Consider the following 11,771-nt stretch of genomic DNA (forward strand, 5'->3'; position numbering starts at 1 on the left):
ATCTCTCCAGAGGGCTTAGAGTAATGATCAACTACTCCAAACCGTTCATTTGCGTCAACACGCATTCAAGGTGTGGGCAGGGATCAGGGCGAACCCAGAGGCCACGGTGACCGTTTCCGGGGCGATCTGCATTTGACGGACCTGCCCTGCTGTGCCGCCGCCGCCGCCGCTCTCTTGGAACGAACACAAAACACAACCAAGGGCACCTCCAGGATGGCTTAAGCCAGCAATTCCCGCGCAATCCTCGCCTTCGCTTTCCTCGATGACGGCCTCGCTTGACATTCACATATGCGGAACGCACAAAGCTCAACGCGGCGGCGGCGGGCCAGATGCACGACCGCCCCGGGAGGATGGAAATAATGCCGCCGCACAGCGGTGGCCGGAATGCTTGATTAGGCTCGCCTCGAGGGGGCAGCCGGCTAAACAGACTTTGACCTCGGGGTGTTGGGCGGAATGTCACTGAGCAGTTTGGAAAGGTTGGCTGGCTAACTTGTTGTGGAGCGACCGAACAAAGAACGAAAGAGAACAACGACAACCCCGCCCTGAGCAGTTGAGGCGTCGGATCATTGCTCAATGGCGACTTTTGGTGGCTTTCTTTCAACCAAGCCAAATATCTGATTTGAATTGCCGCTACTACTAACCAGGAGTTTATTAATCGATTCATGTGTCAATTAATCGATTCATGTGTCAATTAATCAATGAATTCGATTAGATGTACGTAGATTGACAGTTCAGCCTTAAACAAAGCCTCAAAGCGATTATCAAAATAGTTGTCGATTCATTTGATAATCGATTAGTTGTCGATGAATAGATTAATTTTTGCACTTTCAAAAGAGCCCATACGAGAACACGGTAAAAATAGGGAGACGTTTTGGCTATGGCTCCTTTCCAAGACAATTAGCAACCATTAGGAGAGTGTCAACGTGGACTTGCTGCAACACAGAGGAGATCACATGCCCCTTTCAAAGCTTACAAGCCAACAAAAAATATCGACAGGATTCTATGGCTACCTAATAAAAATAAAACACCTTACCACGACATTTCTATCGAATTATATTTTGCAAACGCATTCCTCGTAGGAGTGGAAGAATGGAGTGTTTGCAAAACACACATACACACACACACTGGGCTTTTTATTACAAATTTGTCTCTGCCTTTCTGCAGCACTTCAGAATGAATGCTGTCAGGGACATGCGCGCTCACGCACACACATACTCTGAGAGGCAACTACAGAGGAGCCTTGACAACGGCAACAAAAAAAACAAAGATGCTCTTGTGATGTTTGCACCTTGAATGAGTTTGGTCGGCACGCTTGCAGCCAGAGAGGAGTTAATAAGAGTGTGGACTGTGGGGGGAAGGGAGGCGCAGCTGGGTGTGGCTCCTGTGCTTTTTTTTTTACCTCATATTAAACGGCGAGTGGGGGAGGAGGAGAAGTGCTAATGTTGGGATCATTTTCTATAAGCTAGCATCGGATGGGCGTGGGTGGCGGCCAGAGGGGTTTGCAAACGTCCGTGATGCCCGTCCCCGAGGTCCAGCTATGCACTGGCCCCTTACAGCTACTTCAAAAAGCATCAACAGGGGTGCGCTCAACAACTGCCCTCCCCACCCCCACACACTTGTGCATTTGACTTACAGATGCTAAAACAAAGCAAAACGCGAAGGCAGTATATATACTGGATACACTCTGCAGAAAATAAATGGAGTGAAACTCCAATAAAAAATCGATTGGATGCCAGCATCATAATAAATGCCTTACCTCTAATTGAGTCACGGCATTAAATCTAATAGATGCCGTGACCCGATTAATCGTCAGGTGTCCCATCCACATAAATGGAATGAAACCCAATTGGAGCAGCCCGCCAACCCCCAACATAAAGTGCAAGACCTCATTCTGCAATTTCTTTTCAGGCAGCATGTTTGTCCTGCATTTCATTCGAAATCTGCCAAAGATTATGAGGCCTACAATTGGCAAAAATCCCGTGCAAGCGCAATTGCTTGATGTCTGCCATCTAGTGGTAAATAGTGACATTACAACTTTTTTAAGAATTAAATAAGGGGCCATGCAGAGCGCAGACATGGGGCCGCTTTAACCCAAGGAGACACCCGGTACTCCGCAAGTGAGTAAATGGACACCGCAGAAAAATCGACAATTTTTTTTGTCCTGTGTGTGTCCTCTTTTTGCCTCCTCCCGCCTCCCGGTCAGAACACCAAGGCCTTCCCCTGAGGCGGGCAGCAGGCAGCAGGCAGGCGTCACAGGGCACAGCAATGAAAATATTCTGCCTGCAATCTAATGAGCGCGGGAATGTCACCGCGGGCCCGTCTGCCGGTGCCGGCCGGCCGGCCGCCCGCCTCCAACATCCATACATGTTGAATCAGCACAGCTGCCAGACGGCGCTTCCTTCCTTCCATCCCTTTCTCTCCTGCTTTCTTCCTTCCTCACGTCCCGTCCCGCTCGCTCGGCGTGTCTATTTCTATCTCAAACACAAACGCAGGCCTCCCCCTCACCCCCTTAAACGAAACGCAGACATCCCGAATGTCTGCCATTAATAAAACGCCACCTTTCTCGTGTCTGGCTGTGTGCTTGGTGAGGGCAGACAGAGAAAATTAGAATAAATGAGAATAAAAAAACAAGTGAGCAGCTTTTGGTGAACAGCCATATCAATACATTTTCTTTTTTGTTCTCCATCTGCACCCCTCCCCACTCACTACCCATGTGGACAGAGCACTTGTGATGATTGTTTTGAGTCTCCAAAGACGATATCAAACAGGCCGACGGCTGGGGCGGCTCGCTTGTTCAACGGCAGCAGATTGGAAGATATCAGCCAGAAAAAGAGGAAAAAAAATAAACGTCCTGAAACAGCATTCTCACTTGGTGGACAGATTCTTCGTAAATGTTGGCACGGCTCCGAAAACCTAAACGAGTTTTTCTGTTCTTTTGGCTGCTTTTTTTGACAGAGAGCTTTGTCCTCCTCGCGATGAATCTTATCATGGTCTCAATAGATCAACCGAGGAGGTTTTCATCAACGCTGCTCTGTGAATCCTGACAACATTTTTTTTTTTTTATAAACCTGGATTTTTAGTGATGGATGATGCTGGCCTTGCAGGGATATTACAATACAACACACACGATGATTATGTCATAATGAAGAGGAGCATCGACATCCTCCAAGGTCGGCAAATCCCGATTTGCATTTGAATCCTAAGCAAAACTATCCATGCAGCCGGAGCTCATAGTGGAGCGACGAAGAAAAACCGCTCAGACTTTACACAGATCGGATCGACTGGATCCACGAACGTTTTGCATTTTCAGGCAAAATTAGAAATCGCTCGTAATGTCATGTCATCCAATCAATGACGCGTTTGCTTGCGTTGCCCCGTGTCAATGCTAGCTTCGCTAGCCCATCTATGGCTTTATGTGTTGTGTGTTAGCATTAAGCTAGCAAAAGATGTTTTTTGGGCGGTAAAGTTCATTTTGAGTGGTACCGAACAGTTTGAAGCAAGCACACTTGGCTTCTTTTCTGAAGAAATATTCACTCTGTTTACTTTTTATATGATGCGCTTTGGCGAGTAATATAGAACACACACGTTTACGCAACTGTTCACACATTGCACCGCATCACTCACCAATGGGTGACTTCTACTTGGGGGGGGGGGCATGTTCCTCACTCTCAACCCAACCCGACGACGCAACCCCCCCTTTCAAAACGGCAAATAATATGCATGCTGGGGGTGTGACATTAGGTTAAAGTGAATAAAGGGCAGCAACCTTTCAAAAAAAACAATTTGCGGAGTTGTCATACCTTGAAAGTGGAACGCTCTGGATTCTCTATGGAAGCCTTGGACCTGAGTAACTCCATCAAATCCATCTCCGGCGAGGAGTTCATCCAACACGCTGATGCGCAGAGCTGGGTCGACCCCCAAACCTTGCACTAATTTGCAGAGATACAAATTGTCAATGTGGTAATTCTTGCTTGACAAACGCATCAAAACAACATATGAATTAATGATGTGAGGCAACATGGCTGGATCAGCCATGGCAAGGTCCTTACCTGAGGAGGCGCACAGTATGCAGAGAACCAGAAATAGCTGTAACAATCCCATGGTGAATGTTATGGTTGAAAAGAAAAATTAGTCCATATTTTTGTCCACTTTTGACAGATGGAGTTTGATGCTCAGAATATTAGCAATCCAGGATGCTGAGCCAGGGCATTATCTAAACTTTACATCCCCGGCGATGAGGAGGCGGTCCAAAAAAAAATAACAAAGATGGAAGTCCGATGATGTTATTATTACTCCATGTAGGATGTGCGGATCTGCTCCATGAGCGCGGTCCGAGGGAGGGGGGCACAGGTGGATGCGCGGAGGATGCACAAAAGGAAACGTGACGCTTGCCTTCTTTCACCAGCTCAACAGACGGTCCTGCCGCGGCACGGGAGGAAGGAAGAGAGGGAGCTGCTGCTACCGCTGCCGCCCAGGGTGGAGGGGAGAGAGGAGAGGAGAGGGAGGGAGGGCCGGAGAACTCCCCCTGTCCTGCTTGGAAGAAGAAGAGGAGAGTGGGGGAACTGCGCCCTCTCGTGGTGGGACAATATAAAACTCACACAAGCGTTTACAGGGCGGGCGCCCGCATAGTCGCGGTTCTACACCCGCGGAGTTGCATATTCACAGATTTTACTTCTTTTTTTATTTTTTTGCATATTGAATGTTTATCAACATATTTCTAGAAAATGTTTGGGGGGGAAGGTGCATTTGGTATTTGCAGACCAGCCCACTTTGTTTTTTTAATTCATCATCAAGGAAGGAAGGAAGGAAGGAAGGAATATCGTACACTTGCTCTTTTCATATTATGTGAATGTTTTTTGTCAGCCCTGCGATTGCCTTGCGACCAATCCAGGGTGAACGCCAGCCTAGCCCGAAGTCAGCCGGGCTAAGCTCACCCGAGACCCTTTCAGAGCATAAACGCTATAGAAAATGAATTACCTTTCCTCCTTTTTGAGTCTTTTCAAATGACTGAGCGCACAGTCCCATTTTGCATGCTTAAGGGATCCCACCATCACTTTTGTTCTTTGACAAGTCATCATCGTCATCCGCTGTCAGCTGAGCTTTGTCTTTTTGACATATGGCAATGAAGTAGATTAAAACGGGCTGCTCGGCTGCCTGCGACACCCATTGTGAACTTCTTTTTTTAGAGCTTTGAATATTACTTCAGTCAGTGTTAAAATTGCATCCTCCTCGACCATGGGAAGACTTACTTTTTTGAAAGAGCCCTTGTGAAGTTTCTCGTGAGGAAACACGCTTTCTCTTTTGCCCAGCATTCTCTGCCAGATGGACAGGAACAAAAATGCTCCTCTATAACGCTATCCTAAATTGACAACACACTTCAGCCAATCCCTGAATGACTTGGAAAGACTTTTGTTGGCTGTGTTGGCCATGTTGAAGTAGCTTGTCAAGCGATTCTGGGGAGGGTTCCAGACCCCTTCCTGTGCTCAGCTTTTGTCCCCTTTAGAACACCCAACGTATCAGCATTTGGATCTCCGTCCCGCTCCACAATGTCTATACTCATGCCAACAACATGTTCTGCGATCACTGCGTTTTAAAAATAGATGATGATAAAAGGAGAAGAATCTGCTGCATCTTGCATTTATGTGCACCCCCCTGGACTCTATGCATTATTAATACAATAACATTTCTTTTAGGTCCACCCAGGAAATGTAATTACTTTGTATTGCCCACAAGTTGTCATTTCCTGTAGAGCCATGGGGAAAATATGAACAAGTCCCCAGCCCAGAAAGAAAAGTAATAAGAGCACAAACCTTTACTCTTGAGGAGCACACACACACACACACACACACACACACACACACACACACACACACACACACACACACACACACACACACACACTAGTACAGGGGTCGCCAACATTTTTTAAACAAAGAACTGCTTCACGGGCAGAGATTAGTCCAAAGCCATTTTGTTGACCTCTGCATTACACCACAGTTCCTCAAGCGAAGTACAGTTCATTTCACTTAACTCAGAAGAAATAGTTACTCTTACATCATGTCAATGAAATGTGCTGTATAAAATGTATTTTAAATTCTCATTATTAACTTTAACTATTAACATTACTATAGTACTCGGATGTTTTTGTTCCCCCAGCGCCATCTTGTGTGATAGACGGCGACTTACAGTTGGCTGACTTGGGCACTTAATGACTTACAGTTGGCTAACTTTAAGTCATTAAGTGCCTAATTGGGACAATTTTTGAAGACTGCTTAACTTATTATAGCGTATGTTAATGTTATACCGTATTTACCTTTGTTGTAGCCTACATCAGAAGCGATAGCTCGTTCAACGGCGTGCTACTTCTTCCCCCTTTGGAGCGTAATGGCCGTCAATTTGTACTGCCTGCGTTGCGTATAAAATGCAATAGATAAAATAGTATGATATCATACTATATAATATATATTAACATAGGAACCATGCAATAATAGACATGTTACGTGACTGCCAAAATAAATCAGTCCACCATAAAAGATGAAATGATAAATCAAATTAAATTAAAAATAAAAACACCTTTTACCTTTTTGAATTGAAGGGACGAAGGGGTGTGAGGAATAAGTTTTCCCTCGCGTGCTTCTAATCGCTATACGAAAAGAATATTCATTCTCCAACATTAAAAAATTAAAACATATTAACGATTATTTTGTAAGTATGAGCTTCAAAAGAAATAAATGATCGAAATTAGAATATTTATTTGCTTTGCCACCCCTAAACGAGGAGTGGTATCGTCCGTTTCAGCGGAAACGTCATCAACAAGCCGCTGAAAGTCCAGCTTTGGCTGAGCACACCCTGAAGCTTCATCTAAAGGCAGGAGAAGGATGGGACGGGAGGAATTTTACTCCAAATTATGAATATTAATCAAGATCCACTAGGTCATGATTATTTGAAAACATGATGTGTATTTATTTCTTTTATTTAGCCATATTCAGGGTCATCATACAAACAAATGTGATTTATTATTTACACGGACAATAAACCATGAGGTACACCACCAATCTAACGTAATCCATCGCTCACCTTCTCTGCCATTTTTAAGACTCCAACCCTCAGCTCTTGCATCACGTCACTCATCTCCAGAGCCTTGTTGAAGTTCAAGCGGATTAAATCCCGCTCACGGTTCTTGTTGCGGTTTTGGTCCTTGAGCATGCTCTGGTGCAGCTGCGACAAGGGGTCCCCCCAGGCCCCCAGGAGCCTCAGGATCACCTCGGTCAGCTTCTCTCTCTGCACGCACGGGGGGGAATTCAGCTTTAATTGTTGGAACATTTTCAACCAGGCGTACAAATACTCACATCCAGACTTTTTGCATTCTGTTTGTCAGCCGGTGTCAGGATATCATGCGTGTGACATTTCCACTTTCCGAGCATGTTGCGGCTGGGAAGCAAGTAGTGGTCCTGTTAGACTAGAGGGAGCGAAACCTTTATGAGAGTCGTGTACGGAATGTGATGAGTGAGGAAAGACACTCACAGATTGCGAGTGGAGGTCAGTGGGGATGCCGTGCATCCTGGACGACTGTTGCATGACGCGCTCAAAGAGGTCGGCCAAGGTGGGAAGGGGTCACCCGGCTTGTCCGTAGGCACACATCGGAGCGCTGGCCACGCTGAGGAAAAGCTGGGTCAGCATCATCACGGTAAAAGAAACTAGAGAGGACAAGAAAATAAGATTTAGTATCCACATTCCCGATAGTGTGAATGAATGAATCGTACATTTTGTCATGGCTCCGCTGTTTTGTCTTCTCAAGGACTCGGTTCGGCCAACGAGGCGGCTCAGCGCAATGACGACGCTGATGAGACAAACAAATTTATACACTCGTTTAAACATAAAACGTCATGTGACTCGCTTATGTATTTGCGGACTCAAGCGGCAAATCAACGACAACCACAGGCAATTTGTCTACTGGACTGCAAAGGGCATCGGGGTTAAGCTTAGATCATTTTTTTTATATTAGCTCGATGACAGACAAAATAGATGCTTACTTATGGCACGCTGTTGACAGCATCATGCGTTAGGGCTTTTTTGGGGCCTTAGTCAGGGGAGGGAATAATGAACAATTCCAAATAGTATCAGCACCACTGGCGGAGCTAGGATTATTTTCCTTAGGGTGCCCGCAATTTCTTTTTTTTTTAAACCCTCAAAAATACTTAAAAGTCAATTATATGTACTGGCACCTGGGGGAGGAAGTGCTCTCGCAGTTCCCCCTCGGGCTCCGCCAGTTATCAGCACAGAATCTGGTACCAGCTAGAAAGAAATGTCAAGAAAATCCTACGAGAACCACTGAACTTTTTATGGTAATAATTTTACAAGTTTGAATGTGATTGGTTAGTCTGCCACATTTGAGTTCGAAGTGTGTGTGCGCCCTTTAGCGATATTGAAGGTGCTGTTGAAAATGAGTCCAATTGCAAAACAGTATCTAATAGTTTATTGTTTTCCTTTTTAAATAGAAAATAAAATCTTGAGTCATTATACATATGTACAGGTTGGAGTGCATTCTAATACAGTGTGCTATAGGAGCAGAGAACCCTCTCCCCTCCCCTCCCCTCTAAACGCTCCACGTGAAGATTTACGCTCAACATCTGTGATGCTTCCACTTGCGTGTGGCCCCGGCGATGTTGGCGTCCTTTTTGTGCCAGGGGAAGAGGCGGGCGATATCGAGGGTGCCGTCGGGCCGCACAGAGCCGGTCAGTACGTAGAGCTGCGAGCGTCCGGGTCGCGCCAGCGTGTTGGCGCAGCCCAGGTTGATGAGTAGCCACTGGTGCAGCAGGTGGTGGGTGTCATAGGGCAGCAGCGGGCCCTGGCGGATGAACTCAACACGGCCCTCGACCTCAAACGCGGGCTTGCCCGTCAGGAGGCGGCGACGGTGGTGAAATTTTGCTGTAACAGCTGCGGAGGAGGAGGGGGGATTAATAATCTGTAATGTTACGTTAATAATAATAATTTGCCTGGAAATATTAAAATGAAATAAATAAATAAATAAAAATGGCTTCCGATTATTACCAAAGTCATGCTGGCAAAAAACATCCAGGACTGTTCTCAGAGCTGGAGCTTCTTCCACCATGGGACAATTTTGACAAGTTGCTTTGGGTAAGTCTGCAAGTGAATAAAATACAAATTATTTGATCAATTAATAGACAACAAAGAACCAACTGAGCTGCAATGAAAAAAATAAAGTATAACTTCAACAATTATTAGAGTTTTCATGAATTATTTTTATATTTGAAAATCCCAAAATAAAAACACGCGTGGTATTTACCTTTAGGAAAATGGCCGAACTTGGCGTGCGGAGACAGGCACGTGTCTTCTTCGGTTGGGAAGCGATCACAGTCGAGCGCTTGGGGCCAAGGGTGCCCCTGGCAGGCCAGCACGGGGGCGCAGCTCTCCCTCACAGCCACGCACAGACTCCGACAGGGCTGGATGAACCTGAAGGCGAGAAATAAGCGCCGTGATGTTAAACCCGAGCGAGCGAGGCCGCCGACGTGAAGTCGAGGAAGAAAAGGAACTTACGTGTCCAGACAGACGGGAGCGATGAGGGAGCAGAGGAAGGCCTGAGCTTGAGGGTGGCAGCCAGTCTGCAGTAGGGGCCTCCAGTCTTCAGAGCGGGGTACCACTTCACCCTCCAGGTTACTGTGGCCCAAGAAGTTGGGCAGCCGCATCTCAGAGTAGCCCACGTCTTGACACACCTTCATCTGGTTGGGGATGGTCACGCATCGGGTGGACTGGCCCAAGTCGAAGGCCTCCAGCGGGGCCAGGAGGGTCGCGGCGAGGAAGAGGAGCGTAGCCATGTCGAGAGCGGATGTGGCGGAGGAAGCCGCCGGCCGCTTTATATACAACGCGAGAGCCAGCCCCGTCAGTCTCTAAGTCTCTTATCACGTAGCTATCAAAGACGCCGAGACGATGTGTTTGGAGACAACGGCTTTTTTGTCATGGCTGCAGACAGGAGGGGGGGGGGGGCAGCCCCCCCGTGTGTGAAGCCGGGGGACACAATGACCCAGCTTTCATGGAGTTGAAAGAAGGAGCGTGTGGGCACACCGCTTGGGAGAAAACACACGCTCAATTGCTTTTGATTTGTTGCTCATCTCACATAAATAACCTGACCCGCAAATTTACCAGCTAAATGTGGACTTCCATTTCAAAATGGAAAAGTATGCACCAAAACGAACAGTGGGAAAACCTAAATGTCAACGTGTATATATATACACACAAGACCAATGCGAAATCGCATCACAAAATGTCGGATGAGCCGTGTTGACTTTGTCCTTGTGATCCATCAATAGAATGACAATAGGATTTTGGCTTTGGTTTGATGTCATCTGTCTCTAGATGCCTCTGGACTTTCCGCCAGACTCTATCCCCTGCACCCTCCACTGATTCGGACTTGACTTTTAATTTGAGCCCCCCCCGTTAAAAGCGGACTAGCGCCGCCCGTCTGCTGCCGCCCTTTTACAGCCCCTGTCGATGACTGGGCGGCCGGTTCCAGCTCGGCCCGTCAGAAGGGGGCTAACTGGGCAATTAGTCACACAGACCAATTTGGGAGCACAATGGCTCCACGTATTTAACACGTTCCCCCTGCCGGCAGCCCAGCAGGGGTGTGTTGTTGGGCCTAATGGCTGCCATGTAGACACCCTGTCTGTCTCGCTAATGCACTGCTGCACTCAAGAAGAAACACTTGCAGAATGCTGGTGAAACTAAAATACTATAAATTAGTTGATCACTCTTGGTTTCTTCAAGGAATATTACAGATTTGAAAAAAATCGACCCGAGTATGTATTCTAATGAACACAGTAATGAGTGTCATTATGCATGTTTTAAAAATGACTCCATTTTAATTCAAGTTGTAAAATGACCAGCTCAAGTTGCTGTTTTAAGAGCATCAAATAGGATTACAAAAGATGAAAATATAAGAAATGTAATTTTCCAACTATGTTAGTTCAATGAATTATTTTAGGTGAAAAATATTTCACAACTGAAGGAGAAAGAAGTTGCTTTATTAGGGGTCAGTCCAAATTAGTTGTCATTTCAAAAGAATGACCTTGTAATTTTAGGAATACAGAAAATCACATCCATTAGCTTGACCTAATGTCATTATTTTATTTTATTATAAATTGATTAAATAAGCAAGTTTGAAAATGAATGTCACATATTAGGCAAGTAAATGTACTTTGTATACAAAGTTTGTCAGGCTTGACATCAATTCCTCCACCCCCCCCGTGTTATTTTGGCCAAGAAAGCCACATCAAAGTCAGTTGTGGAAGAAAAGACTAAGGTGGTATTTGGGAGCTCACATAAAAGCTGTCTCCTCCCAACATATAAGAGACTCTATAACTTAACAAATTGATCCCCCCCTCCCTCCCTCCCTCCCCTTTTGGGCTCCAGCAGGACTGACAGTGTTGGTGCAGACTGTCACTCACACTCAATTGTCACATCCAGTCTCCGGGAGCCTGCCTCGAGAGCAGACGCCGCCGGGCCGAGACGCCCAAATGACCAAAAAAATAAAAAATAAAAAAAGCACCTCTGCTCGGCAGACTCCACTAAAATAAGAAGCCGTACTTTAATTACAAGTAGACACATAATATCGACTGACGTTTCAATTGCGCTCCAAAGAGATGACGTCCTGTTAGCACGCGGCGGCGGTGCTCCCTACTATCCCAACTTCACTCTCATAACATTTACGTTCTCAGGGGTCATTTCAGTGTGGCCGTATTACGTCCTGTATGTTA

At 46.1% G+C, this 11,771-nt stretch overlaps 3 protein-coding genes across 3 annotated transcripts in view; all 3 read right to left on the reverse strand.

Annotated features, from left to right (window-relative positions):
* The window catches only part of nell2a (neural EGFL like 2a), a 45,667-nt gene extending 41,183 nt beyond the window's left edge, over positions 1–4,484 (reverse strand). The window contains exons 1-2 of the mRNA XM_037254754.1: positions 4,050–4,484; positions 3,801–3,929 (exon numbers count right to left, since the gene is read on the reverse strand). Of these exons, the coding sequence (XP_037110649.1) occupies positions 3,801–3,929; positions 4,050–4,101 (181 nt within the window). The 5' untranslated portion in view covers positions 4,102–4,484. The remainder of the gene's footprint in view (positions 1–3,800; positions 3,930–4,049) is intronic.
* Positions 4,485–7,056: 2,572 nt separating this feature from the next.
* LOC119123912 (prolactin-like) lies at positions 7,057–7,862 on the reverse strand. The gene is made up of 3 exons (XM_037253303.1): positions 7,525–7,862; positions 7,350–7,451; positions 7,057–7,281 (listed from the first exon to the last, which is right to left on the reverse strand). Exons 1-3 carry the CDS (start codon positions 7,576–7,578, stop codon positions 7,057–7,059), a joined length of 381 nt encoding a protein of 126 aa, XP_037109198.1. The 5' UTR covers positions 7,579–7,862.
* Positions 7,863–8,459: 597 nt separating this feature from the next.
* On the reverse strand, positions 8,460–11,382 carry szl (sizzled). Its single transcript, XM_037254200.1, has 4 exons — positions 9,559–11,382; positions 9,308–9,474; positions 9,052–9,144; positions 8,460–8,937 (listed from the first exon to the last, which is right to left on the reverse strand). Exons 1-4 carry the CDS (start codon positions 9,834–9,836, stop codon positions 8,624–8,626), a joined length of 852 nt encoding a protein of 283 aa, XP_037110095.1. The 5' UTR covers positions 9,837–11,382; the 3' UTR covers positions 8,460–8,623.
* Between the last annotated feature and the right edge of the window lie 389 nt (positions 11,383–11,771).

The sequence above is a fragment of the Syngnathus acus genome, chromosome 6 (genome assembly GCF_901709675.1).
Source record: "Syngnathus acus chromosome 6, fSynAcu1.2, whole genome shotgun sequence".
Taxonomy (NCBI): domain Eukaryota; kingdom Metazoa; phylum Chordata; class Actinopteri; order Syngnathiformes; family Syngnathidae; genus Syngnathus; species Syngnathus acus.

Excerpts from the sequence above, each read along its gene's own strand:
- LOC119123912 (XM_037253303.1), bottom strand. The coding sequence starts at position 7,578 with ATGCAACAGTCGTCCAGGATGCACGGCATCCCCACTGACCTCCACTCG. Across the intron at positions 7,452-7,524 it reads CTGACCTCCACTCGCAATCT|GACCACTACTTGCTTCCCAG; the intron begins GTGAGTGTCTTT and ends CTAGTCTAACAG. Across the intron at positions 7,282-7,349 it reads AGAATGCAAAAAGTCTGGAT|AGAGAGAAGCTGACCGAGGT; the intron begins GTGAGTATTTGT and ends CCGTGCGTGCAG.
- szl (XM_037254200.1), bottom strand. The coding sequence starts at position 9,836 with ATGGCTACGCTCCTCTTCCTCGCCGCGACCCTCCTGGCCCCGCTGGAG. Across the intron at positions 9,475-9,558 it reads GCTCCCGTCTGTCTGGACAC|GTTCATCCAGCCCTGTCGGA; the intron begins GTAAGTTCCTTT and ends TCTCGCCTTCAG. Across the intron at positions 8,938-9,051 it reads TTTTTGCCAGCATGACTTTG|CTGTTACAGCAAAATTTCAC; the intron begins GTAATAATCGGA and ends CCTCCTCCGCAG.